General features: G+C 46.5%; 1 protein-coding gene across 15 annotated transcripts in view; it reads right to left on the minus strand.

Moving 5' to 3' along the window:
* The window catches only part of LOC118387392 (formin-binding protein 1-like), a 99,656-nt gene that overhangs the window by 27,286 nt on the left and 52,217 nt on the right, over positions 1 to 20,153 (minus strand). For all 15 annotated transcript variants that reach the window (XM_052525459.1, XM_052525458.1, XM_035775710.2 and 12 more), the window contains exons 5-7: positions 11,508 to 11,570; positions 9,568 to 9,672; positions 48 to 176 (exon numbers count right to left, since the gene is read on the minus strand). In XM_052525459.1, coding sequence (XP_052381419.1) covers positions 48 to 176; positions 9,568 to 9,672; positions 11,508 to 11,570 — 297 coding nt within the window. The remainder of the gene's footprint in view (positions 1 to 47; positions 177 to 9,567; positions 9,673 to 11,507; positions 11,571 to 20,153) is intronic.

A 20,153-nucleotide genomic window follows, 5' to 3' on the forward strand; every position in this document is an offset into this window, starting at 1 on the left:
TGTGTAGAATTAAATACATTATATTGGGGATGAGGGTGTAGTATTACCTGGAATATATTGGGGATGAGTGTGTAGTAATGTTCATTCTGCTCCTGGTTGAACTTGGTCAGGTAGTTGGAGTATTCAGTCTTACTGTCTGCTGCAATCTGGTGTCTCATCTGAGCCTGCTGCCGCGCCTGAGGAGAAACAAACACACATCACACATACACACTTAATGAACTTGGTGCCTTCATGACTCACACGTGTGTGCACGCATACACACACACCCACACTATCCCAGATGCAGGTCTGTTGAGGGAGCAGCAGTAGCAGAAGCCATTAGCAACACACAGTGTATGTTGAGTGATACACACACAAACAGGAAATAACCTAAAGAGCCATAAATACCCAACATAACCCTTGAATGAGAGGAATGGAATTCACCACAGACTACATACAGAGTTCTATGTCATGTCATCTGTCATGTGATCCTCAGACAGTCCTCACCATAGTGCAGGTCATGGCTGCCCGAAGTAAGTTCCTTCCAACGGTAAACCAGGCCTGTCCCTCTCCTCCCTACAGTACACCAGGCCTGTCCCTGCCTGTCTCCTCCCTACAGTACACCAGGCCTGTCCCTGCCTGTCTCCTCCCTACAGTACACCAGGCCTGTCCCTCTCCTCCCTACAGTACACCAGGCCTGTCCCCGCCTGTCTCCTCCCTACAGTTCACCAGGCCTGTCCCTGTCTACCTTCTCCCTAACTTACACCAGGCCTGTCCCTGTCTGTCTCCTCCCGACAGTACACCAGGCCTGTCCCCGCCTGTCTCCTCCCTACAGTTCACCAGGCCTGTCCCTGTCTACCTTCTCCCTACCTTACACCAGGCCTGTCCCTCTCCTCCCAAAAGTACACCCCGCCGGTCTCCTCCCGACAGTACACCAGGCCTGTCCCCGCCGGTCTCCTCCCTACAGTTCACCAGGCCTGTCCCTGTCTACCTTCTCCCTACAGTACACCAGACCTGTCCCTGTCTGTCTCCTCCCTACGGTACACCAGGCCTGTCCCTCTCCTCCCTACAGTACACCAGACCTGTCCCCGTCTGTCTCTTCCCTACAGTACACCAGGCCTAATCCCGCCTGTCTCCTCCCAAAAGTACACCAGGCCTGTCCCAGTCTACCTTCTCCCTACAGTACCCCAGACCTGTCCCCACCTGTCTCCTCCCTACAGTTCACCAAGCCTGTCCCTGTCTACCTTCTCCCTACAGTACACCAGGCCTGTCCCTGTCCCTCACTTCCCAAAAGTACACCAGACCTGTCCCTGTCTGTCTCCTCCCTACAGTACACCAGACCTGTCCCTGTCTGTCTCCTCCCTACGGTACACCAGGCCTGTCCCTCTCCTCCCTACAGTACACCAGACCTGTCCCCGTCTGTCTCTTCCCTACAGTACACCAGGCCTAATCCCACCTGTCTCCTCCCAAAAGTACACCAGGCCTGTCCCAGTCTACCTTCTCCCTACAGTACCCCAGACCTGTCCCCGCCTGTCTCCTCCCTACAGTTCACCAAGCCTGTCCCTGTCTACCTTCTCCCTACAGTACACCAGGCCTGTCCCTGTCCCTCACTTCCCAAAAGTACACCACACCTGTCCCCGTCTGTCTCCTCCCTACAGTACACCAGACCTGTCCCTGTCTGTCTCCTCCCTACGGTACACCAGGCCTGTCCCTCTCCTCCCTACAGTACACCAGACCTATCCCTGTCTGTCTCCTCCCTACAGTACACCCGGCTTGTCCCTCTCCTAACTACACCAGACCTGTCCCTGTCTGTCTCCTCCCTACGGTACACCCGGCTTGTCCCTCTCCTAACTACACCAGACCTGTCCCTGTCTGTCTCCTCCCTACGGTACACCCGGCTTGTCCCTCTCCTAACTACACCAGACCTGTCCCTGTCTGTCTCCTCCCTACAGTACACCAGACCTGTCCCTGTCTGTCTCCTCCCTACGGTACACCCGGCCTGTCCCTCTCCTCCCTACAGTACACCAGACCTATCCCTGTCTGTCTCCTCCCTACAGTACATCCGGCCTGTCCCTGTCTACCTTCTCCCTACAGTACCCCAGGCCTGTCCCTGTCTGTCTCCTCCCTACAGTACACCAGGCCTGTCCCTCTCCTCCCGACAGTACACCTGGCCTGTCCCTGTCTACCTTCTCTCTACAGCACACCAGGCCTGTCCCTCTCCTCCCAACAGTACACCTGGCCTGTCCCTGTCTGTCTCCTCCCTACAGCACACCAGGCCTGTCCCTCTCCTCCCTATAGTACACCAGACCTATATTTGTGTGTCTCCTCCCTACAGTACACCAAGCCTGTCCCTGTCTGTCTCCTCCCTACAGTACACCAGGCCTGTCCCTGTCACCCAGGCCTGACCTGAGCCATACCATATTTCTATCAATGTTAGGTTCCATTCGAATTGAAGGCAGTCAATTCAGGAAGTAAACAAAGATAATTTATTTTCAGTGACTTCTCAATACACTGAATTCCCAGCTATTATTTATTTTTAATGAGTTTACATTTCAGAATTTTACATTCAAATCACTTGAATTGACTGCCTTCAATTTAACTGAACAAAAATATGAATGCAACAATTTCATTGATTTTACTGATTGACAGTTCATATTGAAATAAATTAGACCCTAACCTATGGATTTCACATAACTGGGATAAAGATTTACATCTGTTGGTCACAGATACTGTACCTAACAATTGCCCTCAGGATCTCGCAACGGTATTTTGGTGCATTCAAATTGCCATCGATAAAATGCATTTGTGTTCGTTGTCCATAGCTTATGCCTGCCCATACCATAAACCCCCCCCCAAGACACAGAAACAGACACACATAGGGCTGGCATAAGAATCAAATGGAGGAGGGACACAACTTCTTGACTACCACACCTATACAGAGTGAACAGAGCGGTGAATGTGTGTAAAAGAGAGGCAGGTGTGTGGAAGGATAGATACACCCTGGCAACACTAATGATCAACAAACCTCAAACTAACTTCAGCTGCCTCACATCCTGTTGACGCACTAGGCAGTAAACAGTGTATAACCTAGCTCAGTATGATACACACACCAAACACACACACCTCTTCTGCAGAGACACTTTAATCTCTGAAACAAATCTAAAACCACAAAGCTAAACTGAGACTGAAATGTCTTAAGGCTCGCACATATTGCACCGAATCTAGCGTTCGTCTGCCGCTCATTCATCGTGTGGTAGAATAGCCGTGCACTCAGTTTGCAAATTACATTCAGAGGTGCTAAGTATTCTGGGCCAGCAAAAGCTATTGGTGTGTCCGAGACCTTCCAGAAATAAATAAATGCACCGTACCGACATAAATGTCTTGTCAGTGTTTTGAATAAAGAAAAAGGGACGGAACTAAATGTCTGATGCTTTTGCTTGCATAGCCACATTAGCCAAGCAGTACGTTGATTAGTGTCAACGGTGCTAAGGATAAAGCAAGCAGAAGGTTTTGACAAATACACACATGAATAGATTGAGCGATATAAGCCTAAGCTCACAGAAAAAACAACAGGTATGAAGACACAGCAAACAGACCACCAAAGACCTTATTATGCTAAAAAGTAAAAAGCAACCCTACAAACAGAGATATATAGACACACCTGAGAGGACAGAGAACAGTGCTCAGTATTGGACAGAGTCTAGATATAGGACAGTGCTCAGTATTGGACAGAGTCTAGATATAGGACAGTGCTCAGTATTGGACAGAGTCTAGATATAGGACAGTGCTCAGTATTGGACAGAGTCCAGATATAGGACAATGCTCAGAATTGGACAGAGTCCAGATATAGGACAATGCTCAGTATTGAACAGAGTCCAGATATAGCACAGTGCTCAGTATTGGACAGAGTCTAGATATAGGCCAGTGCTCAGTATTGGACAGAGTCCAGATATAGGACAATGCTCAGAATTGGACAGAGTCCAGATATAGGACAATGCTCAGTATTGAACAGAGTCCAGATATAGCACAGTGCTCAGTATTGGACAGAGTCTAGATATAGGCCCGTGCTCAGTATTGGACAGAGTCCAGATATAGTGTCACGCCCTGGCCTTAGTATTCTGTGTTTTCTTTATTATGTTGGTTAGGCCAGGGTGTGACATGGGTGATTATGTGTTGTCTTGTCTAGGGGTTTTGTAGATTGATGGGTTTGTGTTCAGTGTAGTATTCTAGGTAAGTCCATGGTTGCCTAGAGTGGTTCTCAATCAGAGGCAGGTGTTTATCGTTTTCTCTGATTGAGAACCATATTTAGGCAGCCATATTCTTTGGGTATTTAGTGGGTGATTGTTCCTGTCTCTGTGTTTTGCACCAGTTAGGACCGTTTCGGTTTTTCCACGTTTTCTGATTTTATATAGTGTTCACGTTTTCATCTTTCATTAAAGACGTTTATAAATAACCACGCTGCATTTTGGTCCTTCTCTCCTTCCCAGGAAGAAAACCGTTACAGAATCACCCACCACAACAGGACCAAGCGGCATGGTGACAGGCAGCAGGAGCAGCGCAAGGAGGAATGGACATGGGATGATGTGTTGGACAGCAATGGTTGCTACACTTGGGAGGAGATCCTGGCGGGAAAGGATCGCCTCCCATGGGAACAGGTGGAGGCAGCTAGGAGAGCAGAGGCAGCCGGAGAGAGGAGCCGTCGATACGAGGGAACACGGCTGGCAAGGAAGCCCGAGAGTCAGCCCCAAAAATGTCTTGGAGGGGGCACACAGGAAGTGTGGCGAAGCCAGGTAGAAGACCTGCGCCAACTTCCTGTGCTTACCGGAGGGCTAGAGAAACCAGGCAGGCACCGTGTTATGCTGTGGAGCGCACGGTGTCCCCAGTGCGGGTGCATAGCCCGGTGCGGTACATACCAGCTCCTCGTATCGGCTGGGCTAGAGTGGGCATCGAGCCAGGTGCCATGAAGCCGGCTCTACACATCTGGTCTCCAGTGCGTCTCCTTGGGCCGGCGTACATGGCAACAGCCTTACGCATGGTGTCTCCGGTTCGCCTACACAGCCCAGTGCGGGCTATTCCACCTCGCCGCACTGGCAGGGAGACCGGGAGCATTCAACCAGGTAAGGTTTGGCAGGTGCTCAAGAGCTCCAGTGCACCTACACGGTCCGGTCTATCCAGTACCACCTCCACACACCAGCCCTCCGGTGGCAGCTCCCCGCATCAGGCTTCCTGTGCGTGTCCTTGGCCCAGTACCACCAGTGCCGACACCACGTACCAGGCCTGCAGTGCACCTCGCCTGTCCAGCACTGTCAGAGCCTTCCTCCTCTCCAGCGTCGCCTGAGCTGCTCGTCTGTCATGAGCCGCCAGAGTCTCCCGTCTATCATGAGCCGCCAGAGTCTCCCGTCTGTCATGAGCCGACAGAGTCTCCCGTCTGTCATGAGCCGACAGAGTCTCCCGTCTGTCATGAGCCGACAGAGGCTCCCGTCTGTCATGAGCCGACAGAGTCTCCCGTCTGTCATGAGCCGACAGAGTCTCCCGTCTGTCATGAGCCGACAGAGTCTCCCGTCTGTCATGAGCCGACAGAGTCTCCCGTCTGTCATGAGCCGACAGAGTCTCCCGTCTGTCATGAGCCGACAGAGTCTCCCGTCTGTCATGAGCCGACAGAGTCTCCCGTCTGTCATGAGCCGCCAGAGTCTCCCGTCTGTCATGAGCCGCCAGAGTCTCCCGTCTGTCATGAGCCGCCAGAGTCTCCCGTCTGTCATGAGCCGCCAGAGTCTCGTCTGTCATGAGCCGCCAGAGCCTCCCAGGAGCCGCCAGAGCCTCCAGGAGTCAGCATGGAGCAGCCAGAGCCGCCAGTCAGCATGGAGCAGCCAGAGCCGCCAGTCAGCATGGAGCTTCCCCTCAGTCCCGAGCTTCCCCTCAGTCCGGAGCTGCCCCTCAGTCCGGAGCTGCCCCTCAGTCCGGAGCTGCCCCTCAGTCCAGTGGGGCCCTTTGTTAAGGTTACTAGGCCAAGGTCGGCGGCGAGGGTCGCCACTCAAGGGACTAAGTAAGCGGACTAAGACAGTGTTGGAGTGGGGTCCACGTCCCGCGCCTGAGCCGCCACCGTGGACAGACGCCCACCCAGACCCTCCCCTATGGGTTTAGGTGTGCGGCCGGGAGTCCACACCTTTGGGGGGGGGTACTGTCACGCCCTGGCCTTAGTATTCTGTGTTTTCTTTATTATGTTGGTTAGGCCAGGGTGTGACATGGGTGATTATCGGTTTGTCTTGTCTTGTGTTCGGTGTAGTATTCTAGGTAAGTCTATGGTTGCCTAGAGTGGTTCTCAATCAGAGGCAGGTGTTTATCGTTGTCTCTGATTGGGAACCATATTTAGGCAGTCATATTCTTTGGGTATTTCGTGGGTTATTGTTCCTGTCTCTGTGTTTTGCACCAGTTAGGACTGTTTCAGTTTTTCCACGTTTTCTTATTTTGTATAGTGTTCACGTTTTCATCTTTCAATAAAGATGTTTATAAATAACCACGCTGCATTTTGGTCCTCCTCTCCTTCCCAGGAAGAAAACTGTAACATATAGGACAATACTCAATACGGGATGCTGAGGCCACTAACATCCCACTGGGCACAGATGTCAATTCAACGTCTATTCCATGTTGGATCAATGTAATTTCAATTAAATGAAGTGGAATCAAAGTTGATTCAACCAGTGTGTGCTTGAACAGGTGATCGTGTTTTGGGGTGACCTGTGTAAGCGATGAGAAACAAGGTCGAAACTTGAGACAGTTATAGCACATGTTCTGCCCAGTGTGGACCTACCTTGTGGGAACTTTGCTTCAAGGTATGGCAGAAATATAAATAACAACAAAAGCACACAAAGTTAGCCACTTCCTGCTGAACAGGAAGCAGAAACGTTTATAGACACTGCATAGTCATAGCTACAGTCATTGCTCCAGGGGCTCTAGGTGGTAGGCCAATAGGCCTAGTTCCTTTACAACTGACACTTGAGGGCCACCGAGCAGTAGGCCATCTTTTCTACTTCCTTCAGTGCTTTCCAGCGGAGACTACTTATCATAGGATACTCAGTAAAAGTCCACACAGAGCCATAAGGGGACATGTCTTAATCTAAGTGGCGAAGTGGCCAAACCGTAATTTGAAGGATTTGTCTGCCAGTGGAGGATAGGGAGCAGTTTGAGGTTGGCACCAGCTGCTTACCAGACCACCAGAACCCCAGCTCAACAAACTCTAGCCTCTCTGGAATATACCCAGTGCTCTGAGATATGGTCCTAACTAAGACTACACAGCTCAGATTCCCCAAGTCCAAATATATCCCAAGTGGAATACTGCTATTAATTTAAAACATAGCAAGTGAGTGTATCTGAAGATTTACGCTAGTTTTTCCATTACTGAATTATCTGAATTCTCTCAGCAGTGCTTGAAATGTCATATCACAAAACCACACGAAGACTGCTAAACAGACAACACACAATCCAACACTTAGCCTATAACCATCAGTATAACAAATCAACACATTAATGCTTAGGGTGGTAACATGTCATGTTTTCCGATGATGTAATACTCCAATGTCTCCTAAATGATGGAGGGAATCTTGTCTGCAGTCAGAGGAGGAACACATGGAAGCGCTTGGTTTATCAGGATCATCTAGCAGCATATTATGTGGCCTGGTTAATACACTAAATAGTGAAAGGCAGATCCTAACAGACAGATACATAGAAAGTGATGGATTTATTACATTATTTAGTACTAATGACATCAGAGTGGTGGCAAATTTGTGTCCATTATATCATGTGCAAGTGTGTGTTTCCAGAATGAGAGAGTGTTAGGAGTAACACAGGTCACATTAAAATAGTAAGGCTTCATCCACCTCAGCTCTCTGATTCCCTGCCTGGAACAAAGAACTGCCACGACAACCGAAACAAGACAAACGTTGAGTAACTGTTGGAAAGAAAAGCCACAGAGTAAAAGAGCAGATGCCGGAAATTATGTAAAAATAAAAGGGAGTAAAAAAACGGAATTAATGTCCGTCCCAATGTCAGCTGGGTATTGTAGAAGAAGAAATGAAATAATGTATATTTATTTTGTTTTCTCAATTTAATCAGAGAGAAAGTGAATCTGAGTAAGTGAGAGGAGGCGAGTGAGGTCAGAGTCAGACAGACACAACACATACTATGTATGAATAATGTAGGGTCTGTTAACATTACTGCAGTCTTAGATAGCGACACACACACACACACACACACACACACACACACGCACACGCACACGCACACGCACACACACACAACTGGGAACACAGCAGTGTGTGTGTGCGTGGGGGAAAGCGAGCACCTACAGAATCACGCTTATCTATGAAAGTGCCTGTTTAGACTTTCCACTGGCAGTAAACTCTCCATACAAAACTCCAGATCAAGAGCTACGTTGCCTTGCCATAATATCATATAGAGAATCACATATTGAGTGTACATGACTAACACCAATCTTCAAATGCATTAAAACCATGCTTGTTATGATTAAAAACTGGTTTGTTTCTCAAAACCAAGGAGTGAATCATTTAATTTCCACTAACACAGGGGACTCAGACACAGTGCCAGACTTGGTATGTGTTTGTGTTGGTTGCTTAGGGAGAAGCAGGGCTGATGCTGTATGTCAGTTCAGTTCCTGTCAGTCCAGTGCTATACAGTGCTGCTCTGGTCCGAGCCAATGGTCTGAGCCCATCCATTGTGTTTGGCTGTGAGAGACTGAGGACATAAAGGCTCCTTGTGCAGGCCTGTATTAGCATCATAATCGGATCTGAACCGTGTCCGCTCTGAGCCTGGTCCACTGCTGGGTGGACTGCTGATGAAGCAACACACCGGGGTGGTGTAACCCATGATGCCTTGAGACATGGCAGCGCGTGGGTTAAAGACACGTACATCAGAGGCAATCCCAATTCCCGATGATTAGGGACACAGGATGTGACATCAACACAAGACTCCAAAGTCTGATGACTGTTGAGATTCACCAGCGAGAGCAGAAACGAAAATATACAGATAAACAACACATTCACACGACACAATACTCATTTTCCAGCATGCAAGGAAGGAAGGTTAGATAGGGACAACAATGTGCACGCACGCACGCACGCACGCACGCACACACACACACACACACACACAAACACAAAGCTGGTTGTGCTGCCAAGCGACGCACATGGTAGACAGGCAGGTCACAATGACTGGCTGCTCTGCTCCTGGTCTGCCTGGCCAACAGTGATAATGACTCAGTCAGTAAGTCCTGCTATCGCCGTGGTGAGAAGCGGGAGATCACTATTACTGTGCTGCCGACAGAGAGATGCAATGCCAGCCTGTGCAGAAAGCCCTGGAGCAAAATCAACTGTTACTGATGCCTCACGTGGGGTGGGTCAGGGAAAAGAGGGGGTTGTTGTACAGTACATTAACTATTTTCTCTTTTCATACACAGAGAGGAGAGATAAAGCAGTTATGTTTAAGCAGTGTGATTATAATGCACTTGCTTGTGATTGGTCAGTGGTGGGCAGGCTAGTTTTAGATTGGTTGGTGGTGAGCGATGACAGGACATACCTTCTCCACGTCTGCTTTCGTTACATTGATGTCGGCGTCCATTCTCTCAAAGTACTGCTGCGCCCGGTCCGCCTCTTTACAGTCTCTCTCGAACCGCCGTTTACTCTGAGGGGGGGGAACAGTCACATAGTTATTTTAGGTGTATGGCCTATAGCTCACTAATATAGGCTAATAAACATTTACCCTTTGGGAACTTGGAGAGGGATAGAAGTCACACACAGTGTAGGTTACATGGAAGTCATATCGTTTTAGACCAGCCATTGTGTGACATAGATGTCAGTTAGCCTACATTGGACATGTGATTCTGACACAGCCAAAGGGTCTATCTCTCAAAGTCAAGTCTTTCGGAAGATTACATAAATGTTGGTGGCTGTTTGTGCTCAAAATCATCCCTTCTTCCATCCCTCGCTCGGAACAATCAGTGTTTGTTCATTGAGGATGCACTCTAACCCTTGCCTCGCTGCCCTGAACACAATGGGAACATTGAGCGCTCAGAGAGGGAGGAGGAGAGGAATGGGACTGTAATGTTTCTCTCTCTCTCTCTCTGTCCAGATAGTGATAAGGAAGGCCCTGTAGAGACTCAAACAATCACAGGGATAGGCTCTCCTTTACAGAGGAAACAAATACACTGACACTCATTCCTTTCACTCCTTCATTTGTTGGCCTCTCCTCCTCCACTCCTTGTGATCAGCTTGGAGGGATGCCTTTATGCTATGCTTTAGGAATGCACAACAATCTACTGCACTGTCCTTGAGAAACTCAGTCTGAATTAATGGTCTTCAGACCTGTTGTTAACCTGTTAATGAGGTAATGTCTTAATCTACCCTGCATATGGAACAGTCTGATGGTTCATTCAACATTTACGGTCAAATTGTAGACCAATGAACCTTGGATACATCTCTATTTCGATGTGTCTGCTTGGGGGGGGGGGGAATATATACGGCTGTGATTATAATCGAAGAGAATTCCCTTGGTAGATAATGCGGTCGACATTTGATTGTGAGGAATTCTAAATCAGGTGAACAGAAGGACTTGAGTCTCTTTAACCATTTGATTTTGATTTGATATTTGTCCAGGAAGCCTACGGCACCTACCATCTCCACTTCCCTTCTTCATTTGATCTAAATCCAATCTGAGATGCAGCTACTGTATGACCGTTGATCAACTTTGAGCTCTGCAGTCCTATCCTCAACAATCTTTCACATTCACAAGAAAAAGGGCCATTGTTTTGGTTTAGTTTCTCATTGGGATGGAATGGCTTAGGGATAAAGGCTGTATGTTATGAGTGTAATCCTGTGTAAATCCCTGTCTAAATCTCTGTCTAGTGATTTTTATTAAACACACAGTTCCATACATTCGATACCAACTAATCCTTAAACAGGAGTGATTCCATTCACTGCCAGGTACTGGGCTTCAGTTTCTCCACCTGCAATACTGCAATTTAGCAACTACATGCATACTATAACCACTAAACTGTCATGACTGTAGTAGTACTATGACTACTGGGATGTCATGACTGTAGTAGTACTATGACTATTGGGCTGCCATAACTGTAGTAGTACTACGACTACTGGGCTGTCATAACTGTAGTAGTACTACGACTACTGGGTTGTCATAACTGTAGTAGTACTACAACTACTGGGCTGCCATAACTGTAGTAGTACTACGACTACTGGGCTGTCATAACTGTAGTAGTACTACGACTACTGGGTTGTCATAACTGTAGTAGTACTACGACTACTGGGCTGTCATAACTGTAGTAGTACTACGACTACTGGGTTGTCATAACTGTAGTAGTACTACAACTACTGGGCTGCCATAACTGTAGTAGTACTACGACTACTGGGTTGTCATAACTGTAGTAGTACTACGACTACTGGGCTGAAATAGTACTATAGTAGTACTACATACTCAGTAATACTACTCTATACAGTACTTACCGACTCCAGCTGTTTCCACAAGCTCTCAATCTGTTGCTGCGCTTTACGTCCATCATGGAAGTGCTGATCGAGAAAGAGAAAAAAGTTATCACAACGTTTGCTCATAAATCATATCTACAAGAGCAGTGGGCGGGTTGGGGGGGTAAAGAAAGGAGATAAATTATGAGTTTTCTTTTGATTAAAGAGATGGAAGGCAGACGAGATGACGGGTGACTGATGTTTCTGTCGGATGTATGATTTATGCTGTGACACACCAGGAGATTATGGATTAAAAGCAGCTACCCTGTGAGATGCAGGTTAGCCTCACCATGTCCCAGACCTAGGGCTAATACAGAAGACCGGGCTTCCCCAACTGGCGGAATTTTCATTGTTGTACATAAAAGACCTTAAAAAAAACAGAAAATCAGCTCCAAGTGATTTAGATTTTGGACATCTGTTCCCAAGTATTCCCACGCATAATAGAGACGGAATCTTATACAAATGTAAACATGGTTTGAAATTAAGTGTTTATGTCAAATATTATATCTGTTTGGGCTTCTTGCGGTCAATTTGCAGTCTCCAAATTATTTTGTATTATTTTCAGGCCACATGACCATCCGCTCAAGAAAGAAATTGGTCCGCGGCTGAACCTAGTTGATGATCCCTGCAGTAGACATTTGTACTTAATCCCAGTAGATGGCACAGATTTGATTACAGTGACAGACCAATTGGCACAAAGCTCACAGGTGCACAGCTACAGCCTGCGACTTCAAAATGACCTATCCATTCATCATCAAAAGGATTGTCCCAAAACAGATGGAGATTACTACTTTCTGCACCTTTCTGAACCTACAGATGGATATTACATTACTGCCCCTTATTAGACTGAAAAGATGATGGCGTTTCAGTCACAATGACCTTCTTCATTGGTGTAGAGGAGCGTTACATGTCTGTGTGAAAGCGATGCATTATGTCCATGAGCAGAACAGAAGCTGGTTGATTGGTTAGAGTGTCCAGACACTAGTGACATATGACAGGAAGGTGAGAGAAGCTGCTGATGGCTACCCTGCCTGGGGACAGGACACCCATCTTCATTTCCCCCAAATGTTACACGTGTGTACTGAGGCATGACCAACATATACAGTATGTGAACCCTTTGGAAATACCTGGATTTCTGCATAAATTGGTCATAAAATTTGATCTGATCTTCATCTAGGTCACAACAATAGACAAACACAATGTTTAAACTAATAACACACAAACAATTCTATGTTTTCATGTCTCTATTGAACACACCTTGTATTAGCTGACCTTGGCTGACTCCTCACTCCAATTAGCTTTTGGAGAAGTCATTATCCTAGGGGTTCACATCATTTTTACAACCTACATGGTGAATGTTAACCAGTTGAAGCTAGGGGGCGCTATTTCATTTTTTTATAAAAAGACGTGCCCGTTTTAAGCGCAATATTTTGTCACAAAAAGATGCTCGACTATGTATATAATTGATAGCTTTGGAAAGAAAATACTCTGACGTTTCCAGAACTGCAAAGATATTATCTGTGAGTGCCCTAAAACAGCAGCTTCAGGCAAAACCAAGATGAAACTGCAACCAGGAAATGAGCAGGATTTCTGAGGCTCTGTTTTTCATTGTCTCCTTATATGGCTGTGAATGCGACAGGAATGAGTCTGCCCTATCTATCGTTTCCCCAAGGTGTCTGCAGCATTGTGACATATTTGTAGGCATATCATTGGAAGATTGACCATAAGAGACTACATTTGCCAGGTGTCCGCACGGTGTCCTGCGTGGAAATTGGTGCGCAAAACTCAGCTGCTGGTATTTTTCCATGGGATTCTGAGACGAAAGCATGCTTCCACGAACCGGCATATCAATGAAGAGATATTTGAAAAAACACCTTGAGGATTGATTCTAAACAACATTTGCCATGTTTCGGTCGATATTATGGAGTTAATTTGGAAAAAAGTTAGACGTTTTGGTGACTGAATTTTCGGTTAGTTTCGGTAGCCAAATGTGATGTACAAAACGGAAGATTTGTCCTACACAAAGAATCTTTCAGGAAAAACTGGACATTTGCTATGTAACGGAGAGTCTCCTCATTGAAAACATTCGAAGTTCTTCAAAGGTAAATTATTTTATTTGATTGCTTTTCTGGTTTTTGTGAAAATGTTGCGTGCTAAATGCTACGCTAAATGCTACAATAGCTATCAAAACTCTTACACAAATGCTTGATTTTCTATGGTTCAAAAGCATATTTTGAAAATCTGAGATGACAGTGTTGTTAAGAAAATGCTAAGCTTGAGAGCAGGCATATTTATTTCATTTCATTTGCGATTTTTAGAAATCGTTAACGTTGCGTTATGGTAATGAGCCTGAGGGTGTATTCACGATCCCGGATCCGGGATGGGTAACATCAAGAGGTTTTAAATTATCTATTCAATATAGACAAGAAACATACAATAATTTGTGTGTCATTAGTTTAAGCACACTGTTTGTCTATTGTTGTGACTTAGATGAAGATCAGAGAGAGAGAGCGAGCGAGAGAGAAATAAGTGACTGAACAGATCTAGAGCTCCCAGACAGACACAGATAGTGACTGAAAGGATCTAGAGCTACCAGACAGACACAGATAGTGACTGAAAGGATCTAGAAATACCAGACAGACACAGATAGTGACTGAAAGGATCTAGAGCTACCAGACAGACACAGATAGTGACTGAAAGGATCTAGAAATACCAGACAGACACAGATAGTGACTGAAAGGATCTAGAGCTACCAGACAGACACAGATAGTGACTGAAAGGATCTAGAAATACCAGACAGACACAGATAGTGACTGAAAGGATCTAGAGATACCAGACAGACACAGATAGTGACGGAACGACAGAGAGATTCTAAGATGGCTGCCAGTACCAGCCTTGCCAAGTGTGGCATATTGCACAGGGAGGACATGGCAGCTGTCGGTCTGGGCATGCTCAGTAAACACGCTGGGTGTTTTTCCTAACAGGCCGCACTTGGCCTTCCCCCCTCCAGGGAATTAATGAGAGAAGGCGTGAGAGAAGGAATGAGAGCCCAACTCAGCCAAAAGGCAGAACACGTTTCTCTGCAGTCTTCTCTGGATTGTCTCTGAACATTTCAAAAGATACATAAACGGACAGAACATGGTGTGTTATAAAGGCCTAATAATGAATGTATCACTCCTATTATAAAACAGTGTAGAACATTTCATTGAAGCAGTTGATATCAATGAAACAAATGAAAGAGAGCTATGCCCAGCAAGCACCAGTCTATGCTGGTCTCAACCTCAGTAGCTGTGTGGAATATCGATGTCTTCCCCAGGCTTTCAATAAAAGACACAGACTATTATAGAGAATGAAAAGCCCAGCGCTTGTATTTCAGTGGCGTATCAATGCTTCTAATCTAAATGGCCCGACAATAACTCTTGTATTCTGCACACACACGCCGGCCGGCATACATGCACACACACGCACGCACACACACACACACACACACACACACACACACACACACACACACACACACACACACACACACACACACACACACACATACACACGAGAAGAAAGACAAGGAGTTCATTTCTACCCAATTTATTATTTAGAGCACATATCTGTAAATGTCTAAGGTTTCCCAAACTCAGATCTCAGGACCCCAAGGGGTGCATGTTTTGGTTTTTGCCCTAACACTACACAGCTGATTCAAATGATCAAACCTTGATGATAAGCTGATTATTTGAATCAGCTGTGTAGTACTAGGGCGAAAAACAAAACGTGCACCCCTTGGGGTCCCAAGGACTGAGTTTGGGAAACCCTGGTCAATTTAATATGACTGAACTGGGTTTAGACAGAACCTTGGAAATGTCACTTCTCACGTCCTTGTCTTACTGGGGAAACCACGACTATCTTTGGGGAAGCTGAGTCAAATGGGGAAGTTCTCAAACTGTTTTAGGGGAATTCCTTCAGCTCTTAAAGAGAATGGCCCACCCTGGAGCCGGTCACAACTTGTAGACTTGTTTACATGCTGCTGCGAGGTTTGTTGCTAACATTTCTTTGCTACCTGCGAACTTTACAATTTTTACTTTTTAATTACCGTTTTATATTTTTTATTTTCCCCCTCTATCAACTGTTTTCACTCATCTTTTTCACTCTGGACGCTTTATCTGGGCATGGTTCAACAGGACCTCCACCAGCCGAAGCTAAGTAGTAACATTAACATTATGCCTTTTAATTGCAGTCGCTGTACTCATAATATACAGGAGAACGATCGCCTTCCGGCGAGGATAGCTGTGCTACAAGCCCAGTTTCAGACGCAATCATTATGCAAGGGAAATTTAAGTGTAGGAAAGCATGAAACAGCATCTGTGCCACCAATAAGTACAGATAGTAGTATAAATCCCCTCGCACAGTCCCTGTAGCCAGACAATTTTGCCATGGCTTCTGGAAGGAAATGCTGCAGGAATGGTCAACCGGTGTCGCTCATTCAGCCGACAGAAACTTTCAACCGGATCTCCCCATTAAGCAACGAGTGAGAATCCAAGTCTTCTCTGATCTCTCCTCCACCCGTAAAAGGGGTCTGAGACACCAACGCCTCCCACCATTAGCTCTGAAAAATTGAACACCCTAGTCATTGGCAACTCCATTATCCGTAGTATTAGACTTAAAAAATAATCATCCAGCGAACATACATTGTTTACCAGGAGGCAGGGCTACCGACTTTAAGGCTAATCTGAAGATGGTGCTGGCTAAGGCTAAAACTGGCGAGTGTAGAGAGTATAGGGATATTGTCATCCACATCGGCACCAACGATGTTAGAATGAAACAGTCAGAGGTCACCAAGCGCAACATAGGTTCAGCGAGTAAATCAGCTAGAAAGATGTGTCGGCATCGAATAATTGTCTCTGACCCCCTCCCAGTTAGGGGGAGTGATGAGCCCTACAGCAGAGTCTCACAACTCAATTGCTGGTTGAAAACAGTTTTCTGCCCCTCCCAAAAGATAGAATTTGTAAATAATTGTCCCTCTTTCTGGAACTCACCCACAAACAGGACCAAACCTGGCCTGCTGAGGAGTGACAGACTCCATCCTAGCTGGAGGGGTGCTCTCATGTTATCTACCAATATAGACAGGGCTCTAACTCCTCTAGCTCCACAATGAGACCAGGCAGCAGGCTGTTAGCCAGCCTGCCAGCTTAGTGGAGTCTGCCACTAGCACAGTCGGTGTAGTCAGCTCAGCTATCCCCATTGAGACAGAGTCTGTGCCTCGATCTAGGTTGGGCAAAGCTAAACATGGCAGTGTTCGCCTTTTCAATCTCACTGGAATAAAGACCTCCATTCCTGCCATTATTGAAAGAGATCGTGATACCTCACATCTGAAAATAGGGGAACTTAATGTCAGATCCCTCACTTCCAAGGAAGTTATAGTCAATGAACTAATCACTGATCATAATCTTGATGTGATTGGCCTGACTGAATCGTGGCTTAAGCCTGATGAATTGACTGTGTTAAATGAGGCCTCTCCTCCTGGTTACACTAGTGACCATATCCCCCGCGCATCCCGCAAAGCCGGAGGTGTTGCTAATATTTACGAAAGCAAATTTCATTTGACAAAAAAAGAAGACTGCGTTTTCATTTTTTGAGCTTCTAGTCATGCAGCCTACTCAATCAATCATGACTCCAAGACTGCTTCCATCACGTGGACTGGGATATGTTTCGTGTTGCGTCAGATAACAACATTGACGAATACGCTGATTCGGTGTGCGAGTTCATTAGAACGTGCGTTGAAGATGTCGTTCCCATAGCTACGATTAAAACATTCCCTAACCAGAAACCGTGGATTGATTGCAGCATTCGCGTGAAACTGAAAGCGCAAACCACTGCTTTTAATCAGGGCAAGGTGACTGGTAACATGACCGAATACAAACAGTGCAGCTATTCCCTCCGCAAGGCTATCAAACAAGCTAAGCGTCAGTATAGAGACAAAGTAGAATCTCAATTCAACGGCTCAGACACAAGAGGTATGTGGCAGGGTCTACAGTCAATCACGGACTACAAGAAGAAAACCAGCCCTGTCACGGACCAGGATGTCTTGCTCCCAGGCAGACTAAATAACTTTTTTGCCCGCTTTGAGGACAATACAGTGCCACTGACACGGCCTACAATGAAAACATGCGGACTCTCCTTCACTGCAGCCGAGGTGAGTAAGACATTTAAACGTGTTAACCCTCGCAAGGCTGCAGGCCCAGACGGCATCCCCAGCCGCGCCCTCAGAGCATGCGCAGACCAGCTGGCCGGTGTGTTTACGGACATATTCAATCAATCCCTATACCAGTCTGCTGTTCCCACATGCTTCAAGAGGGCCACCATTGTTCCTGTTCCCAAGAAAGCTGAGGTAACTGAGCTAAACGACTACCGCCCCGTAGCACTCACTTCAGTCATCATGCTTTGAGAGACTAGTCAAGGACCATATCACCTCCACCCTACCTGACACCCTAGACCCACTCCAATTTGCTTACCGCCCAAATAGGTCCACAGACGATGCAATCTCAACCACACTGCACACTGCCCTAACCCATCTGGACAAGAGGAATACCTATGTGAGAATTCTGTTCATCGACTACAGCTCGGCATTCAACACCATAGTACCCTCCAAGCTCGTCATCAAGCTCGAGACCCTGGGTCTCGACCCCGCCCTGTGCAACTGGGTACTGGACTTCCGACGGGCCGCCCCCAGGTGGTGAGGGTAGGCAACAATATCTCCACCCCGCTGATCCTCAACACTGGGGCCCCACAAGAGTGCGTTCTGAGCCCTCTCCTGTACTCCCTGTTCACCCACAACTGCGTGGCCACGCACGCCTCCAACTCAATCATCAAGTTTGCGGACGACACAACAGTGGTAGGCTTGATTACCAACAACGACGAGACGGCCTACAGGGAGGAGGTGAGGGCCCTCAGAGTGTGGTGTCAGGAAAATAACCTCACACTCAACTAAGGAGATGATTGTGGACTTCAGGAAACAGCAGAGGGAACACCCCCCTATCCACATCGATGGAACAGTAGTGGAGAGGGTAGCAAGTTTTAAGTTCCTCGGCATACACATCACAGACAAACTGAATTGGTTCACTCACACAGACAGCATCGTGAAGAAGGCGCAGCTGCGCCTCTTCAACCTCAGGAGGCTGAAGAAATTCGGCTTGTCACCAAAAGCACTCACAAACTTCTACAGATGCACAATCGAGAGCATGCTGGCGGGCTGTATCACCGCCTGGTACGGCAACTGCTCCGCCCACAACCGTAAGGCTTTCCAGAGGGTAGTAAGGTCTGCACAACGCATCACCGGGGGCAAACTACCTGCCCTCCAGGACGCCTACACCACCCGATGTTACAGGAAGGCCATAAAGATCATCAAGGACAACAACCACCCGAGCCACTGCCTGTTCACCCCGCTATCATCCAGAAGGCGAGGTCAGTACAGGTGCATCAAAGCTGGGACCGAGAGACTGAAAAACAGCTTCTATCTCAAGGCCATCAGACTGTTAAACAGCCACCACTAACATTGAGTGGCTGCTGCCAACACACTGACACAACTCCAGCCACTTTAATAATGGGAATTGATGGGAAATGATGTAAAATATATCACGAGCCACTTTAAACAATGCTACCTAATATAATGTTACATACCCTACATTATTCATCTCATATGCATACGTATATACTGTACTCTATATCATCTACTGCATCCTTATGTAATACATGTATCACTAGCCACTTTAACTATGCCACTTTGTTTACATACTCATCTCATATGTATATACTGTACTCGATACCATCTACTGTATCTTGCCTATGCTGCTCTGTACCATCACTCATTCATTCATATATCTTTATGTACATATTCTTTATCCCCTTACACTGTGTATAAGACAGTAGTTTTGTAATTGTTAGTTCGATTACTTATTGGTTATTACTGCATTGTCGGAACTAGAAGCATAAGCATTTCGCTACACTCGCATTAACATCTGCTAACCATGTGTATGTGACAAATAAAATTTGATTTGATCACTTTTTATAGCTACTGTTTACAGGCCTCCTGGGCCGTATACACCATTCCTCACTGAGTTCCCTGTAGTCCGATCGGACCTTGTAGTCGTGGCAGATAATATTCACATTTTTGGTGACTTTAATATTCACATGGAAAAGTCCACGACGCATTCCGTCTCTGTCTCCGGACCTACTCACTGCCACAGTCATACTCTGGACCTACTCACTGCCACAGTCATACTCTGGACCTAGTTTTGTCCTGTGGAATAAATATTGTGGATCTTAATGTTTTTCCCGCATAATCCTAGACTATCGTACCACCATTATATTACGTTTGCAATCGCAACAAATAATCTGCTCAGACCCAAACCAAGGATCATCAAAAGCTGTGCTATAAATTCTCGGACAACCCAAAGATTCCTAGATGCCCTTCCATACTCCCTCTACCTACCCAAGAACGTCAGAGTACAAAAAAATTGGTTAACCACCTAACTGAGGAACTAAATTTAACCTTGCGTAATACCCTAGATACAGTCGCACCCATTAAAAACAAAAAAACATTTGCCATAAGAAACTAGCACCCTGATATACAGAAAA

Source organism: Oncorhynchus keta, chromosome 9 (assembly GCF_023373465.1).
Source record: "Oncorhynchus keta strain PuntledgeMale-10-30-2019 chromosome 9, Oket_V2, whole genome shotgun sequence".
In the NCBI taxonomy this organism is placed as follows: Eukaryota; Metazoa; Chordata; class Actinopteri; order Salmoniformes; family Salmonidae; genus Oncorhynchus; species Oncorhynchus keta.